Source organism: Strongylocentrotus purpuratus, unplaced genomic scaffold, assembly GCF_000002235.5.
Source record: "Strongylocentrotus purpuratus isolate Spur 01 unplaced genomic scaffold, Spur_5.0 spur5_scaffold_5, whole genome shotgun sequence".
NCBI classification, from domain to species: domain Eukaryota; kingdom Metazoa; phylum Echinodermata; class Echinoidea; order Camarodonta; family Strongylocentrotidae; genus Strongylocentrotus; species Strongylocentrotus purpuratus.
This window is the reverse complement of record NW_022145611.1, coordinates 791,776-810,833: the sequence shown is the minus strand read 5'-3', so window position 1 is coordinate 810,833 and position 19,058 is coordinate 791,776. Positions and strand designations below refer to the sequence as shown.

Genomic DNA, 19,058 nt, shown 5'->3' with positions numbered 1-19,058 from the left:
ATGTCGTTAAAAGTAGTTTTGGAGTCCCGGGTAGGCGAGCGGAGGAGAGCACGGCCGACGTTGTCCGTGCAAGGAGGCGTGTACCCACCATCTGTCTAATCAAAGAGATACACGGCGGATGACAATCAACTCACGTAATGTGGTGTAGCAAATGCACGATGCAACGGATCGGGCCTACCCCTTGTTATGCATCTTGCTATATGATATGCTTTGTAGGCCAGGCGACCATGTGTGTATGCAATGATTCTACGGTCATGTCACACACACATTCAAGTCGAGTGCTACATTCTGGTGCAAACCATGGACCTATTTTCGTGTAAAATCTTTACTTTGAAAATAATTATACAACTGCTGCGATTCATGCCAACATAATCATAATCCAAGCTTCTGCTTTATTGGTCTTTTCATGAAAACTACATTAAAATTACAACAATAATACACAAATAGATCTCCATTATCGAGATCATATAGTTTGTTTACGATGCGCCATTTCATGGCCAAACAGCGCATACAGATTAGTATACAAACTCTGTCAATTTTGATGTCAGTACTAATGAATCACAATCTTTTTCAATCTATTTTTAAGTAATAGACAAATAAAATAGAAGCTTGGATTCTAACTGAAAATTATTTTTAACTGACGTACTACCTGTGTTTGAATTGATTAAACTCTAACAAATATATGATATATGAATTAACAAAATTGATTTTTTTTTTCCCCCTCAATTAATGGTTCACAGAATTTGTATATTTCTTTCACCGCAAAAATTTCATACAAAATTTGAACAGTTTAATTGTGCCAGTATGTTCATGCAGTGCTCCCAGGCACTTCTGGTACTCGACAGACTGTGTGTGGAATCAACATATTTTCAAATTTCAAAGATGCACCGATTTAGCCTAAACAGCACCAAGGCTTGATGACATCGATCAAGACCGAATCAACTCAGGAAACTTGACATACTCCTAATAACTGAAAATGATTTTCAACTGACGAACTACCTGTATTTAAATTGATTAAACTCTAACAAAATATATGATATATGAATTAACAAAATTGTTTTTTCCCCTCAATAAATACTTCAATTATACCATAAAGAAAAAAACGAAAAAAACAAGTGCTTAAAAATAAAAGGAAAACTAGATGAAACTTTGACTGCACGCAGTTGAAAATGATGCCTCCGTCATAGAGCAAGTTTACAAACCAAAACAGAAGAAATTTTTCAAATTCAAGTTTCATTGTAATCCATTAACAGGTTCTCAGAATATTGTGATTACAAGCAATTTCTCATATGGGCCATTCCATGGTAACTCGCGTTACACTTAATGGGTACATTGACACGATAATGTGCCTATATCTTTAGAACTGCTAGGATCTACAAGATAATTTTTTCAAACATGGACAGGGTAGATATAGAACAACTGAATGAAACAAAAAAGAAAATTGAAGAACAAACATTTTTAGATTCTTGGATTATTGAATTTCGGTAACTCGCGTTACAAAAAAAGGACATGGTCAATTCTATGAGACCCTCTTTTCTCCTCATACTAGACAATCTTGACAAAATCTTTCCTACTTTAATTTGATAGCAGGTTGTGACTTACTAGTATAAGATCACAATATTAAAGATAAGAAACAATGGACTAGTAAAATGCAGGAAGCAAATATGTCGGTAACTCACGTTACGGTAACTCGCGTTACATTTTGTCCGGAGGCCATTTTCACCCCTATGTAATAGATTAAATATCATAGGACCCCTTAGAATATGGAAATATATTCATCTTTTTCCATTTAGCGAAATTTTCAGGAAAAAATATTACAAGAATCCTGTGTAATCTGCAATAAATGTTTTTTTTTCAGCTACAGTCCCACATGTACGTTTTTGATGATAGTTTGAGATCTTAGGAAATCAACAAAAATGAAAAAAAAATTGTATTGAATTTGAAAGGTCCTAATGTTTTATGAACATCCATGGCATAAGGTTAGTGATAAATCAAAGAATTAACATAAGAGGTACATTTCTTTTTTTGATGTCATGTCCTTCTTCTCATGGAATGACCCATATACATATATGACCCTTTGATCTTTGAACTCATGACCCTAAAATCTACTCAGTTCATTTGGCTCTGCAAGATGTCCTGAGTTAAATAGTAATCCATCTGTCAGTTCTAATGAGAATGCGATCACGAGCTGTTTTTGCATACATAATGAGCCCTGTGACCTTTGACCTTTGACCTTGTGACCCCAAAATCTCATCAGTTCATCGGCTCTGCAAGATACATACATGACCAAAGTTTGGCAGGAATCCATCAATCCATTCTTGAGATAAGGCGATCACGAGCCGTTTTTACATACATACATACATACATAATGAGCCCTGTGACCTTTGACCTCGTGACCCAAAAATCTAATCAGTTCATCGGCTCTGCAAGATACATACATGACCAAAGTTTGGCAGGAATCCATCAATCGGTTCTTCAGATAACGCGATCACGAGAACGGGACGGATGGACGGACGGACAACCCAAAAACATAATGCCTCCGGCTACTTCGTAACGGAGGCATAAAAAGAACAGAAACCAAAAAGTGTCTCTAGAAAAGGAAAAAAATGAATGTTAAAAATACAACATCTGACTTAAAAATTATCTTTTAAAAAAAAAATTAAATAAATACAACCACCCCCGCCCCCTAGAATCCCATGGATTTTCCACGGGTCCTGCTAGTCAGTATTAATACTGTTCTCACTGAGGGCCTTGCAACATTATAATTAACCTGGCTTTAGCCGAGCTACCATGATAAGCCGCTCAAGATTTTAAGTAATTTCTTCGTACTAGGTACCCATGTGGTAGACTTGGGTGGAGGGTGCAAAAGTAGATTCATATCTTGCCATAGGACACCATGTGATTCACAGTCCAGTGATGTATCCACTAGACCACTGCACCTCTACAATATGAATTCTATGCCCAATTTACAAATGAAACAAAAGGATATCATGTCAAAATTGCATATGTAAATGTTCGTGTATGACAATTGTAAAAACACTCGGGGGCACAAAAGAAGTTATTAAAGTAGCTTGCCGAAAAATTTCACATAATCACTAAAAATGGGCAAATTATACATGTCCGGATAGCGTAGACCAATTTGAACACACACATTCTGCTCTAAAGTCTTGTAAATATAAATGAAACGTGGTAAGAAGCTTTTTCCAAGAACCTTCTCAGAACTTCTATTCCTGGCTTAAATTTTGTTCGCGCAGTAGGCCGATTATGACATCACTGGTTGGGCACGATCGCAATTTTAGGCCTCAAGCTCGCCCCTCGCACAGCTCACGTGCGGTATTTTGCATATATACGTATACATTATCCAGACTTCGCATGCTTCATATCCTGACCAGAAAGTGGAATAACAATCTCTAGATTACATATAATATTAAGCAAATTTATTTAATATAATACGAGGGGTAAATCATGCAATTCGATTTGTCAAAATACTCTTCCGTTCTGTGTAATTTGTTGAGATGTTTTGTATTTGTTCGGTCATCATGTCTTGGCGTGATAGTGATTGCTGTTGATTATATACGGAGACCATGATGAGTGAATCGCGAGCGTCCCTTTGCATTTTTATTATGTCGACCTGCAGCTGCAGTTCTTATGAATGGTGCATATTTGTAGTTGATTTTCGCCAAATATAATCTCACATCTAATCGATTTTGTTTTGTTATCCGTGAAATTTGCCAAAAAGCCATACACATCCCAAAAAATCAGAAAATGTCTTGCCCAATCACCCCAGTGACAGGGTGCATGACAGATTGATCGCCAGTTGAGCGGGGCCGGGAGCCAGCTCGCGCTGATATGCTATCACTTGACCTGCACCAGCATCGACGCCGTCTTCTCCAAATTGTTCTCTTTCTTCCATCTCTCCTACATCCCCATCATCATCATCGTCACTATCACTATCACTACCAGTACCACTGTCATTAGTTGTGGAGCTGTGCTCATCATCTTCGAATTCTAAATCAAGTAAAACCTTTTTTTCGAGCTCGGACATTTTGACCAGATATTAGCGTTCGAGTGGCGTTTGTATACGTATAATGCATGCAGGCGAGAGTTGTGTGAGAGCTCTTGGGAGCACTCTCGCTCTCATGTGCCCAACCTCATACATCACAAATCGTACGTCACAATAGCGGGCCGATCAAGGGCCGAATAATCGGATAGTAATTTCACCACTTTTAATAGCAGATAAGTCAATTCTGTAACAATTTTTGAAAACTAAATATGAACCATTGGAAAGATTGTTACATTAACTTTGCAATGATACCAACATTATTAAGGTTAAAAGCCTTTGGAAACCTTCGCTCAGCTACTTTAAAGTTAAAGACCAGTTCTGGTCATGCTATTGCATTGTGAAAGAAACGTTGTGGAATCGATCAGAAAAAGTTGATCATCTAGTATATAAGTATTGGTGTGTACTGCAAGGTTCTGGAATCATTAAAATGATAAGAAATTTTGCTCAGTCTTGGTAAAGTTACAAGCACTGTACACAGAAAGATGTATATGGGACTACGCGACACATGCGCGATATCTATCAGGTCCAAATAGATATAATAATTTACCAAATATATCAATTAGTAGGCGATTTCCCGGCAAAATTTGTATCATCACATATTAGTCAAAACATATTCTTTCACATGATTGGTTATAAGAGCTTCCATTTCATTTTTTGAGAGGAGGGCGTTTCCAAAACCTTTAAAGAGAAATATATTATCACATACACTTGATACTCACAGCCCAAAACTTGGCAGCAAATCCTAAGATGGCAGCTTTGACTCCATTTCCAATGAAAGGTAGAACCTCCTGACTAAGTTTAGTATCACGGAACAGAGCCCGAAGGATGTTGAGAGCATGGACCTGGTAGGACAGGAAATAAAAGAAAGATAATACAGACGAACCCACGGTAGCAACCACATGTATAAATTTTTGGTGTATCTCATTGAAACATGTATTATGTATATGGCACTGGTTTTTTTAACATATACCAAATGTGTCCACAATAGGGTCTGAAATGAAATCATGTTTACTCACTTCAAACATGTATTTTTAGGATCAGGACTATTCATATTTTTGAGAAATGCAAATTTTGGACCTTAATCTATCTCCTTATTTATTCACCAGATATAAATACTTTGAGTTTTTACAATTTTATTGTGAACTATAGCATATCTAATAACTGTGATTTAAAACTCATTTGCTATTAACTTCACCAACAAATATGTTGGTCTTTAAGAATATGTTTCAGAGATTATTCATGCAAATTTTTGAGTTTCTATCTTGAAAAATACAGATTTTGTGTCCCTTGAAAGTGAAAAATAGCTCCAAATTAGGGTTTTGACAATATCAAGTTTTTATTTCAATAGGTAAAATGCTTTTTTCTTAGGTCAAACTTATTTTATTATAACAACTGATGATATAAGTTAAATACATCCAAAAAAATTGGGGAACCAGTGCATTGCCTAATAATTTTCATATGTCACACCACTGGTGTTTCGGACATTACACACTGTTAACATCATAACTTTATTCAAGTTAATTGCTTTTCTTTAGGTAATATTGACCAAAGTTACATTAATTGTTTGCAGAAAAATATTTCTTTAACATTTATTGAAAAACTTGTGCAGTTTTAATTAGTTTTGCACATATACCTAGTTTGTCTACATCAACTACTCAATTTATGTAAGGTAAACTGTTCATTTCAGGAACGTGTAGTTAAAAATGCTTATGTGATCTAACAAAGTGAAATATGGAGCTAATAGCAATTGTAGTCATCACAACTCCTAGAAAATTCACTTTATACAAACATACTCTCTTTTGCAGGTTATGAACAACAGTGTACAATATATGCTATAGTTTGTTTTGGATGTTACAAGATGTGAACATTTCAATCAGATCATCAATTTCTTCAAACTTTACAACATAGATGTTTACTCGGCTTGCTTTGTACTTTGCCTTAAACTAGATTCATGTAGTGTGTCATTCAATAATATCACGATCACATACATGTACAGTGTGTACAGTGTAAGCAAAACATTTCAAAAATACTTTTAACAAATAAAAGTATACAAAAGTATCCCCAGCCATTTAAGTAATAAAAAATATGGAAATCTTAATTCATTGTACATCCCAATATTTTTGCATAAATTTGAGGAAGTTACTATATCTTTAGGATCATGAAATGATCATTAACATGTACATTTTGTTATGAGGGTCAAGCATTTGAAAAGTATTTGTACATAAGGCTAGTATATTTGAGGGTAATTCATCCAATGAAAGGAAAAAATTATGAATTAATTAATTTTGAAGAGGCTACACCTTATTTTCATATTCATACTTTAATTACCCCCACAAATTGGTAATCCATTTTCTTGTCATTTGGAAATTTGGCAGATCTACAGCTATGTCAACATTATGTTGTACAAGTTTCTATAATAGGTATCGGATACTGATTACTGATTATTGTTGTATAATGGAAGCCTTTGGGCTCATCAATTGTACATGTATGCAACCAATGAGTGTGTCATGTAGTGTGCAAGCCAATTTCATAAAATTGCTTGATAAATTGTTATCATTATTAAGCGTAAATGCCAATTCCAGTTTTGGATAATGGCAGTAGTAATCCTTTCTACATAGATTAGTTACATGTACTGAGTGCCCTTTTTAAAATGTATTTTCAGATGAAAATACATATTTCTCATAAATTTTTAGAAAAACATTTTAATTTGCTTGATTTTATCAACTTCATATACCTGTATCATATCCATGTCATGACCATGCACACTGGGTATTGCTTAAGTGGGTGATTTTGATTTTTGTAACCTACCAGATAGTGTAAATTGACCATACAATTTTTGGTTATATGACATCATTTTGAACAACCTCTATAAAAATGAAAACCTCATGATTTGCAAACACACACCAATGTAAATAGCAAAAGGAGAGGTTGAACAAATGAAATTTGCTATTCTCACATTTATCATTGCCCCTCATTTGAACTAGTTAAAGTATGAAAATGTCTGTTAACAGTTTAATGTAACGTCCGAAACGTGCTAACAGCATACCAGAAAGTGCTGTTAAAGTGGCTGAATATTTGTTATGAGTCACTTTTGTTGAGATTTTTTCTGATAAATTACAATTAAGGATATACTGAAGCAGCCAGCCATGCCTTGCATCACAAAGTGTGGCTTCAATATTTTATTTTTTTAAAGTCAATTTTGCAGAAAATTTAGATATTTTACGGATTATTTGATTTTTGGCATCATATTTCTACACATTTTTATATTTAAATCTGAATAAAATCATCAAAATAGTGTTTTTAACAGGAGTGTCCATTGTGAAATGGTAACTTGCACATATGATCGAAAATTAGGTGAAATTTGTTGACTTTGTGGTAACAATAAAATTTTGTAACGTCCGAAACACCATTCTTGTGATTACAAAAAATTAATGGATTTGAAAGACCTGATTTGTGTTTTGACTTGTGTTAAGACTTATAATAACTTATTTCATAATGATTTATTCACTCTAGATACCTTAAAATATGGATTATTATCATTTTATTGGTATTTTGTGTTTCAGACGTTACATTTGTTTCGGATGTTACAACTGTTAACGGAAAATTGGTTTTAACTATAAAATAGTATTGTAATGATGTATTGCAAATTTCTTTGGTTTGGTGGGTAGCTGCCATGAGATGTTAACAAAATGTTATGATAGATATATCCTGCTGTTCATATATTTTCTGCTACTTCAACTTGAAAATTGTTTCGGACGTTACAAAACTGTTTAAGGAAAATGAGACAACTTTTTCAAATTTTGAGTATATTTGTAATATAAGCGCTACTATAATTAAATTATATTTTCTTTTAATATAATCACTTAGAGCAATTAATAAACTCACTCAAACCATATACAATCTCATTAATTTGTTGTTCTAGTGGGTTAAATGAGGGTCTACATTGTTTACAGAAAATGTAACGTCCAAAACGCCATTTTCAATTGCACTTTTCCATTAAAATAGGGGAGTTGATTCGGATTACTGCTAAGTTTCTTTAAGATCCACTCATGCTCATTAATCATCAATAGAAAAAAAACATATTGTTTGTGGCTATATATTTTTTTCAGCTCCGACCAAAATGGCATGTCAATTTTGTTACGAAATTCTGTAAACAATTTGCTGTTCAGGGATACCTCATGCGCATAAAGCAACGATGACAATTTTTCGTTAAGCTATGGGAGGTTAACCTAGGTCCATGCTACAAGAAAAAGTTGTTACTGATTTCTAATTCTTTATCTTTGGAAAGTTTCAGGCTCTCAAAAGGGCCATTTAGGTATTTGGTCATAGTTAAAAAAAACAGTGCCATATGTGTTCTTTATATACAGGTTCTACAGAAGTGGTTTCCTGTTTAGTGCTCAAATCAAATCCACCATGTATTGTTCTAGTGCTACACTATCATTATCCCAGTTACAGCTATTTGAACTTACAGATGAAGGTGGTGAGTGGCAAAAGTAGACTGATGTCTCCTGCTGGGCTGGGATAGGATTTGAACCATCAACTTCTTCATTCAAAGTTCTTCTAAGTTAGGAAGTTAGTCCAGAATAAAGCAAAAATTCAGACAACTAGAATTCCACCTAAGACTAGAGTCAAACCTGTCTATTCAGGCCACACAGAAGACAGGTGGCCTTTCTAGACACATTCAACAAAAAATATTTTCTCTTCCTAGATGAGTGCAAAATATCTAAGCACTATAGACAGGTGGCCTTTATAGAGAGGTGAGACTAATACAAGTTTGACTGAATTTAAATTAGATCTATTTGAATGATCCTGAGAGGTATTGATTGTAAGACTAACCCGTGCTGTCTGATCCTCATTTTCAGATGGTTGCAGTGCCAGGTTGAGCAGTGTTGCCATGGTATTCTGAAAGCAAGGCTTCCCAAGCTCCTTGGGCTCTGGTCCAACCAGGGCCTGAGAGAGACAAATGTATTCATGGATGAAAGGGAATAACTAACAGAATAGTAAGCAAATATCAAATGTGGTATTTCTGGCTGTTTAAATTTTGTATGAATGATGATAATATTGATTATTCACACAAAGTGCCTTTTCCATTATGCAATGTTCAGGGTGCTATAAAATACCATAATAAAGGTTTAAGACAATCCTTAAAAACAATGTAAACAACCTTTCTTTTAACAAATTTCTTCCAAATTAGATGAAGAAAGATTTATGTTCAGGCAAGTCTTGAAGAAAAAAAGTCCATTAGCAAAGGAATTAATAAATAAAACAAAAGAATGAAGAGTCTGATTAAGAAATTTCACAACGAATATCCTCAACCCTCAAACAATGTTTTACTTAATATGGATCTCATTACCGCCTCTACTTAAACTGAATCTGAGAGTACTGGTTGATAAGATAGTAATGAAGATTTCTATGTCTCTTTTCCAACTTGACAAAATGTTTTAGAATGTGAATGCCACTGATATCTTGAAATGAATGTGAATGCTGCTGATATGAAATGATGAATTACTTGGATAGCAAAAGGGATCCCAGCACTTCGTCTTGTGGCACACAACATAGATTTGTTGCTTGTGATCTCTTGAAGCAACTCAGACAACCATCGCTGTGGGAGGCCATGAATACTACTGGGTTCACTGAAAAATAAGGAGATAATACAGTCAAATCTGCTGTAATGGTCATCTGTATTTTTTTCCAATTTCAATTTCATCTATTTATCATCCATTTCACCCGCAGTATGAAAAGGACAGCAGGGAAAGCGAAAGTTATGATTAACGGATTAAATACTGATTGCATATAGTGCCTGATAGAATCTCCGTGTTTGGGCACATTTCCTGATGCAATTTTCACGTCAATTACAGGACAGGTAGCAATGTGTTTGGACGTATCATATGTTTATAATGATGCCGAGAAAATATCAATTTGAAAAAATGAGAGCAAAGTACATGTACATCATTAGTTTATCCTTGTTATTAAGATGTAAATCCTACTAACATCGTTTGCCAGTCATTGCTTTTGGATTATTTCGGATATGAGAGTTGGTAAAAAGAGTACGGTCGAAGAAAGAATAAGAAAGAATGAAGAAAATATTTTGCATGAAAATGAATGATCAAAATGAGAGGGAAAAAAAAGGAGGCAAGAGATGGTGGATGTTGAGAGATCAGAGAACTGATGAAATGATACATTTCGATAGAAAACGAGAGGATATGATTATGAGAGATGGTGAAAATAGTAGAGGAAAGCAGTGGTGGATCCAGGATTTTCCAATAGGGGGGGGGGATCTGAAAATCCTTTTTCCGCTCGAGGGGGGGGGGGGGGGTAGTGTGAGCACTACAAATATAATCATGTTTTTTGTTTGTTTTACTCAACAGCCCCCCCCCCCCCTTGAGCAAAAAAAGATAAATTTGTCGTAATACCATCTTATTTTTAAACTTTTTTTTGCCAGGGAGGAATGATCCCGGCCCCGTTGGCCGCCCAAACAAACGGAACTGTGTTATTCCTGTAAAAATATGTGTCATTTATTAATTATAATTGTGATTAAGTTATGATAAAACATCGACAATTCTTGGTTTCGTTTTTTCCTGGGACGCACTGCACAGTACCGACACTACAAGAGAAAGTGTTGATTAAGGAAAGAAAGAGAACGTTGTAGAGAGAGAGAAAGAAAGAAAGATAAGCAAGGAGACAGTGTTAATTCGAGATAGAGATGGATTTATTATTATCGGGAGAGAGAGATTAAAGGTGTAGTATCCGAATAAATTGTCTGTATGCCTATAAAAATCCTAAAATGTGAATTGTTGGATTATTTTGTAATACACAAATGTTTTTGTTATCTGAAAAAAATTGCTACTCACCATTGTCCAGTCGCAACAACGACATACACAATAATGACAGATTTATTATGACATTCCCGCCACAAGTCAGCATTTCAGAACAAAGGGGTAACAATCGTAAATATCACGGTGTGTTTGAACTTGGGTGATGATTACAACATTTCCAAGATACAGTCATCAATCCAACTTTCTACTTCATTTGTACCTTTTCATTGTTCCCACGAAAAGATCAATAGACATTTCAGAATGTCTATTCCCCTTCCCAGAGTTCAATGGGCGTACAGGCAGCACAGGATATGCAGATTAGAAATTGCTCTAGCGCTGCTGGTTGCTACACGTGCGTGGCCAAGGCGGTCGTTGTTGTGGCATTTTCGGTCGCTAGGGGAAACTAGAATTAGTGTCCGCTGGTCGAGTTAGGCAGGTGGTTGTTGCGCACGGGTTCTGAACTGCATGAAATCTTACAGGGACTCTATGGTCAGGTGGTCGCTAAGACAGGTTTGACTATGTCTAGTTTATATCCAAACCTAGTCTAGTACCTAGTTGTAAAAAATAAGTTTCGCTTACGCACAAATGATAAATTTTCAGACAATAATTTAGAGCCTGCCTTTACCGGCTCGCGGCGTAGTACATTCAAATTCAGTTTTCATAAGACCAAATGTCCAAAATAAATGACATAAAAATACATAACAGTCTCGTATTTATTTCAAAGAACAAAACATGCATGTCTACGTCCATCTACCTCTCTCTCCCTCTCTCTCTCAACCTCAAATAACGAACCTCTGCATTGATTGCGATTCACACATTGTCTCTCTCAAGAGCAAGTACATTTCATTTTAAAAGGGAAAGCCTACCGATCGCTGGAAGGAAGGAATTTTACTCGCAAGGTAATTAAATGAGTTCTTGCCCCTCTTAGCGCGATAAATAGAAACCCTGTGCCTCACAAGAGTTATATAATACATGCAAGATAATCCCCCCCCCCTTCTTGCCCCTTTCATCTTTAACGCATTTGGGACGCTCACGTTCTCTAAACAAAGGAGGGTATGCGATGAATAGAGAAGTTTTAATACCCAGTACCTCATGCGCTCTTCACGCTCACGTTCTCTAAACAAAGGAGGGTATGCGATAAATAGAGAAGTTTTAATACCCAGTACCTCATGCGTTCTTCACGCTCACGTTCTCTAAACGAAGGAGGGTATGCGATAAATAGAGAAGTTTTAATACCCAGTACCTCATGCGTTCTTCACGCTCACGTTCTCTAAACAAAGGAGGGTATGCGATAAATAGAGAAGTTTTAATACCCAGTACCTCATGCGTTCTTCACGCTCACGTTCTCTAACAAAGGAGGGTATGCGATAAATAGAGAAGTTTTAATACCCAGTACCTCATGCGTTCTTCACGCTCACGTTCTCTAAACAAAGGAGGGTATGCGATAAATAGAGAAGTTTTAATACCCAGTACCTCATGCGTTCTTCACGCTCACGTTCTCTAAACAAAGGAGGGAACGCGACCGTCCTGGACGCGGGCCAACGCTTGGTGGAATAAATTTGCCTTCCCTTAAGCCAACCTACCTCCATATCCTAGTACTTAGTTTGATGAAACCGGCGTATGCCAACTCAAATGCTCCTCTATGCTTGGATTTTCTTAGCAGCTTCATAAAGAAAGTTCCAATAGATTTGACCTGCATCAGAATTAATAGGAACAGATGGAGCAGAGCAAAGAAGAACCAATCAAATATGTGGATCTTGGTAAACTGTTTTATCGGCCTAATCAGGGTTGGCACATTGCCCCCTTTTTTTACATAAAAAATTATTTAAATTGCCTGCATAGATATGTGTGCGATACATTTTATATGCATAATTGTTTTGTCAATGATATTTTCTTGCTGAAATTATTCAATCTGGCATGTACATGATTCCAGTTTCTTATTAAAATGTCTCTCTTCTCTTGAATTTTAGACATGACGGGTCATACATGCATGTATTATCACTATCACTAGGGCTTTGTATGTATATGGTTAAGGTAATGGGAATAGTAGCCGAAGATCAACTCAGTAGCAAAGAAAATTTGTCCTCATGGCCTTGTAGTCCTAAAATTATTTGCCTTTCATCATTTCTCACCTGTAAACTTGTGACCAGGCCCTCTCTGTCTTCATCCTCCATGGGAGTTCTTTGACTAAGCTCCCCAAGGAGCAAGGAGACTTCCTTCATACTCCTCCAACAGCATACCAGGATCATCTGAGGGGTCACATGGAGCGTCTCCAGTTTACTCCTTGCTCCACATTCTCCCTCTTCCTCCTTTTCTAAATTTTCATGAAATCTCAAACATATTAACCCAGTGTCCACAAGCTGTGTACTTGAGAGAATTTAGTAGTCAATGGGTAAAATTGTTGATAGATGTTACATTTAAAGGTAATGCAAAGTTTTGGGAAATTTTGATAATTAGTACTTCTTTAGAATTTTGATATATTTGGATGCCTCTGTAGATGTATTATAAGTACTAGAAAATTCAGCCCTTAAGACACTTCCACTTTTGAGATATTTGAATAATCAAAATTTACCAGCGCTCCCGGTAAATTTCAAATAGCGTCTAAGGTCATTCCATGGTAGCTGCGACCATGAAAATCTCAGAATATGCAGTTCTGATATATAATTTCCAAACAGAATTAGCAAATCGGTCAATTGTAGTCAATAAACATTGTTTTAAAGCTAAAGCAATATCAGTCTTGACAAGTAATTTTTTTTTGTAAATTGCCCTTCAAACAAAAGTGTAATACATACAACCACTTTATACTACCATGTAAATAATAGCATAAATAGAGAGTTGTCTGGATCATTTTACCTTGTTTCTGCTCAGAAGGAATGAATCCTTCAGGGGTGGAGTTGCATACCACTGTGGCAGCAACATCAGCAACATCAAAGCAAAGTTGAATGAGTCTTGTAACAACACACTTCCATGCAGCAACCTTTGGCAATGTTCTGTATTGAATACACCACGATAAGGAATATGGGATTACAGTTTATGGACATAAAATGCACTAAATATGAAGGTTAGCATAATGAAGATGAGTTACTCCACGCTACAGTTTTCCTCGAAAGATTTAAGATTAAACAGGACCTACAACTAATTTTCTTACAAGATAACATGAGAAATATTTTATTTGTGTTTGTTTTTAGACTCAATCCTGCTTCAGACTGATTCTGCATCATATCATCAACTAGATGGAACTTCGACTACACGCAGTCGAAATTGATGCCTTTTACAAACCAAAACAGAGCAATTTTTCAAATTCAAGATTGATTGTAATCCATTAACAGGTTCTCATAATACCCTGATTACAAGCTTCTTTTTTATAAACATGTATGACCCTTTGATCGATGACCTCATGACCCTAAAATCTAATCAGTTCATTTGCTTCGCAAGATACATACATGTACTACCGAAAGTTGATGGTAATCTGTCCATCGTTTCTGTAATGATAATGATAATGCGATCACAGGCTATTCTTGCATACATAATAAGCCCCGTGACCTTTGACCTCATGACCCCAAAATCTAATCAGTTCATTGGCTCAGCAAGATACGCACATGACCCAAGTTTGGCAAGAATCCATCAATCGGTTCTTGAGATAACGCATTCACGAGAATGGGACGTACAGACAAGCAGAAAACATAATGCCTCCAGTAACTTAGTAACGGAGGCATCAAAAGGTTACATTGTATTTTTTAAAATAAACATGTGATGTAAATCCAGAAACTTTCTTTGATTGTGAATGACAGCCACTTTCAACTTGCAAAATTCATGAAGATTAAATAAGCAAATAAGTTTCTGGTTTTACAGTTATTGATCAAACAATAAATGCATCTCTCACTCACTTCAGATCTGTGTCCCCTAAAAGAATCCTCAGGCAATGCAGCACTCCATACATAGGACCTTGGACAGCAGTTTCTAGTAGACTCTCTCTAGCAACTTCCACTTGTTCTTCAAGGGCATTACATAGCTCCTGCATGACCCACAATGTGTTGGATTCTATGGAGCTCCTGGCATCAAGCCTAGATTGGGATTGGTACTCCATTGCCTCTACATTTGTGGTTGTAGAGAGGCCGGTATAGAGACTAGGTTGGACCTGCCTGATGAGAAGTCTGAAGACGTAGGCTGCTGTTTCACAGTTGTAAGGTTTGTTGCTGATGGCAAGATCATATGCAACTCGGTATCGATCTTGAAGCTTTTTAGGACTCTGTTACAGATGGCAAAACAAATATTAATAACAAGTCCAAACTTTGAACATCATTATTCATTATGTTTGTCTTATTTACCATGCAATTTGAATCAAGACATTATTATCAGAATATTATGGTTCATGGGTGTGCATGAAATACAGGTGCTTTAATCCCAACAGAGTAAATACTATGATCTTTTATTTTGTTACCCAGAAAAAAATGAAAACACAGAGTCTCCCACAAAGATAATGAAATATTGATAACCTACTGTATGCACTTTACATGAAAGAAATGTTGAATATACATCTATGTAATACACATTGAAAAATCAGCAGGCAAAACATGAAGCGCTCATCTAAAATAAAATCTAAATACAGTATAAAATGAAATGGTCTGCCCTATTTCTTGCAGTATAAGTGTAACTCATGAATTACCAATATTATGAATTGAAACTTAACTTGAACCATGTGTTCTGCCATCGATCAAATTAAAACCGAAAAGCTGTCTTGATGATTATTTTCTTTCTATTTAACAACTATCCCTACTTCTAATATATGACAATTATATGTGTATTTATGTCATTGGAATGACCTATCTATTACATACAAAAGTGCATATAGAAACTGTATGATGAAGAAAGTACATAACTTTAAAGTTGGTAGATGTCTAATTTACATGTTATGATCACCCCCAAAATGAAAGTTTTCTGAATATTTTTCATCAATAGGTTATCTATTATTCAAAGTTGGAATTGAATTGAATACATAAGTGAACTGATCTGAACTATATATATATTTTTCTCATTCACCTCTAACCCTAGGATGGCTTGTGGAAGACTAGCTAAGAGGTCAAAGGCCATGACCCTGTTACTCTCGTAGTTGTCCATCAGTCTTGTGACCATGAGATTAACTCTGCTCGTTGACCATAGTGTTGATGTAGCAAAAAGTCCTGAAAGAAAGAGTTTGATTAATGAATGTCCATTCCACTTAGCAACCACAGCGAGGAAGTATTAAAGGGAGAAGGTAGTCAGGTTCTAAATGCAGGAGGCCATAATTTGCTGAAACCAGACTTGGTGGAAATACCATTAATGTGTGTACAAGTCTGAAGAAAGAAAAAATGTAGTCATATCAAGTAAGGCTGTGCATAACCATGTAATGAGGTACTCGAGTACACTCCCAGGCTTACAGGCGAATACTTGAATACTCAGGGGCAATATTTGATTTTTTTATTTTTTATTTTTACAGACCCCAATTTTTGTTTTAACACGGCAGGAAAAAAGAAATAGTAAAATAACACATAAAAAATACCTAGCCTTTTTAATGTGGTGATTTTACGCCATTCTGCACAGCACTCGTAACTCCTTGCCACGATAAATCATGTTTACGCCAACAGTCGCCAAGAGATGGCGCTGCTCATTATTTTTTTTTGCCAACGTTGTAGGAAGCACCCATGAGGTTCGGCTATGAAAACCCACGCTATTTTACTGCGAGTTGCAATTGAATCGTACTCGAGTAGTTGTCAACAGTGCGAGTATTTGAGTACTCGTCGCAGCCTTAATATCAAGAAATACCAATATAGTCTCTCAGAGAGTCTTCGGCAGAGGGAAAAGTAAGATATGGGGGAATGGATGGAAAATGCAAGGCATTACATAAGGCCTGTTAGTGATGAAACGGAAGGCTAATCCTGGTGATTGACAACACCTCTTATTGGGTAAACACTCGAACAGTGTTAAGTTTCCTATGAAAGCCAACTCCTATGCATCTATAAAGTTTTGTTAGAAGATAGGAGCAGAAATATCAAACTCATTCTCTTTGGAAAACATTTGAGACAGTAGCCTTACAAATATATGGATTCACAGAAAAAAGTAAACAAAAATATATATTACAAACTAGACTTCACATGTGAAATAATGTCTATGACACATTACAATTCAAACAATAAAAGTTTCAGTAGGCAATTGGTTAAATATATGAGTGGCAAGTGAGTGTGAGGAAAAAGTTTATTCTTATAACAAAGACCCCTAAAATTATACTAAAAATAGTTTTAGGATAAAGTGAAGTTTAGTGTGTTCATGTCATTGAATTTTACTATAGTAATGTTTCGAGAGTTTATCATGCCATATATGAACAAGGCTTAATTTACCATTGATTCAAGATGTGAAGTTTACTGTGTTTGTGTCATTTAATTTTACTGTGGCAGTGTATTGAGACGGTTTACCATGTCATATATGAACAAGGCTTAATTTACCATTGATTCAAGATGTGAAGTTTACTGTGTATGTGTCATTTAATTTTACTGTGGCAGTGTATTGAGACGGTTTACCATGTCATATATGAACAAGGCTTAATTTACCATTGATTCAAGATGTGAAGTTTACTGTGTTTGTGTCATTTAATTTTACTGTGGCAGTGTATTGAGACGGTTTACCATGCCATATATGAACAAGGCTTAATTTACCATTGATTCAAGATGTGAAGTTTACTGTGTTTGTGTCATTTAATTTTACTGTGGCAGTGTATTGAGACGGTTTACCATGTCATATATGAACAAGGCTTAATTTATCATTGATTGAAGATGTGAAGTTTACTGTGTTTGTGTCATTGAATTTTACTGTGGCAGTGTATTGAGACGGTTTACCATGTCATATATGAACAAGGCTTAATTTACCATTGATTCAAGATGTGAAGTTTACTGTGTTTGTGTCATTTAATTTTACTGTGGCAGTGTATTGAGACGGTTTACCATGTCATATATGAACAAGGCTTAATTTATCATTGATTGAAGATGTGAAGTTTACTGTGTTTGTGTCATTTAATTTTACTGTGGCAGTGTATTGAGACGGTTTACCATGTCATATATGAACAAGGCTTAATTTATCATTGATTGAAGATGTGAAGTTTACTGTGTTTGTGTCATTTAATTTTACTGTGGCAGTGTATTGAGACGGTTTACCATGTCATATATGAACAAGGCTTAATTTACCATTGATTGAAGACGTGAAGGTTGCATGGATTGCTGTTAGGGCCTGGAGTGAAGTAGCTCTACATGCATAACCAAACCCTGGCCTTAGACTATGAAACATCACTGAACATAACCAATCAAGGAAATCCTACAATGGGGAAGTAAAAACAAAAGAATCATGAAGCAAATTAATCAACAATAAATCTGAAAACCTCTCACAGATACATCAGCATTCTTAGACTCATTGTTATAAATGCAATACAGATTTTTCCAGCTCAAACAAGTGTTGTTTTTGCATTGTTTTATAAGTTCTATAGGTTTCTATATGAGACAATTTCCTATCAATAATAATAATAATAATACATGAGATTTATATAAGCACCATTATCCATTTTAATTAAATGCTCAAGGCGCTTCAAAATATTAGGGAACACATTACATCATGACAAAGAATTACAAGGCAATAGAATAAAAGGATATCACAAAGTATAATTCAACTTAGTAAGGTTTCTATTTAGAAAGATATTTGAAGGTTGGTTCTAAAGCAAAAGAATAGCGTAACCTTGCTTTTATGTCAAAAGAACTATCAATTTCTGATAGGTAGAAGGACCAGAAAATTGTACTATACGAAGTTCAAGATATCAATGTCACACACAGAATAAAATCAGATGGAAAAACATATCCTAAACTCAGCGCAGCTGAATATGTTTTGTATAAAAGCTGCGCTATATAAATTTATTATTATTATCATTATTAATTCCCATAATTATTTGTCATAACTTTTAAAAAAATAGTGCACTGTAGGGTCCAGATTACAGGACGACAAGCATTTGCCTACATAAATCTCCAAGGTTTTAGTAGAGAAGAAACAAACCTTATACTTTAGAAGTAATCTTGAGTGATAATCCTGGAGATCTTGAGCTCTCTGTGATTTCTTGAAAAGGATTCTTCCACTTTCTCTCAAGCGAAAAAGAAGCTGAAAGAAAA

At 35.5% G+C, this 19,058-nt stretch overlaps 1 protein-coding gene across 7 annotated transcripts in view; it reads right to left on the bottom strand.

Annotated features, from left to right (window-relative positions):
• LOC592519 (thyroid adenoma-associated protein homolog) overlaps positions 1-19,058 on the bottom strand; it is a 57,035-nt gene that overhangs the window by 25,487 nt on the left and 12,490 nt on the right. For all 7 annotated transcript variants that reach the window (XR_004066735.1, XM_030999841.1, XM_030999843.1 and 4 more), the window contains 10 exons: positions 18,946-19,047; positions 18,093-18,219; positions 15,919-16,058; positions 14,766-15,127; positions 13,732-13,868; positions 13,011-13,192; positions 12,462-12,571; positions 9,573-9,696; positions 8,900-9,013; positions 4,783-4,905 (listed from right to left, as the gene is read on the bottom strand). Coding sequence is in view for 6 of the 7 variants with exons in the window: in XM_030999841.1 (XP_030855701.1) it covers positions 4,783-4,905; positions 8,900-9,013; positions 9,573-9,696; positions 12,462-12,571; positions 13,011-13,192; positions 13,732-13,868; positions 14,766-15,127; positions 15,919-16,058; positions 18,093-18,219; positions 18,946-19,047 (1,521 nt within the window). In the remaining variant the exon portion in view is untranslated. The remainder of the gene's footprint in view (positions 1-4,782; positions 4,906-8,899; positions 9,014-9,572; positions 9,697-12,461; positions 12,572-13,010; positions 13,193-13,731; positions 13,869-14,765; positions 15,128-15,918; positions 16,059-18,092; positions 18,220-18,945; positions 19,048-19,058) is intronic.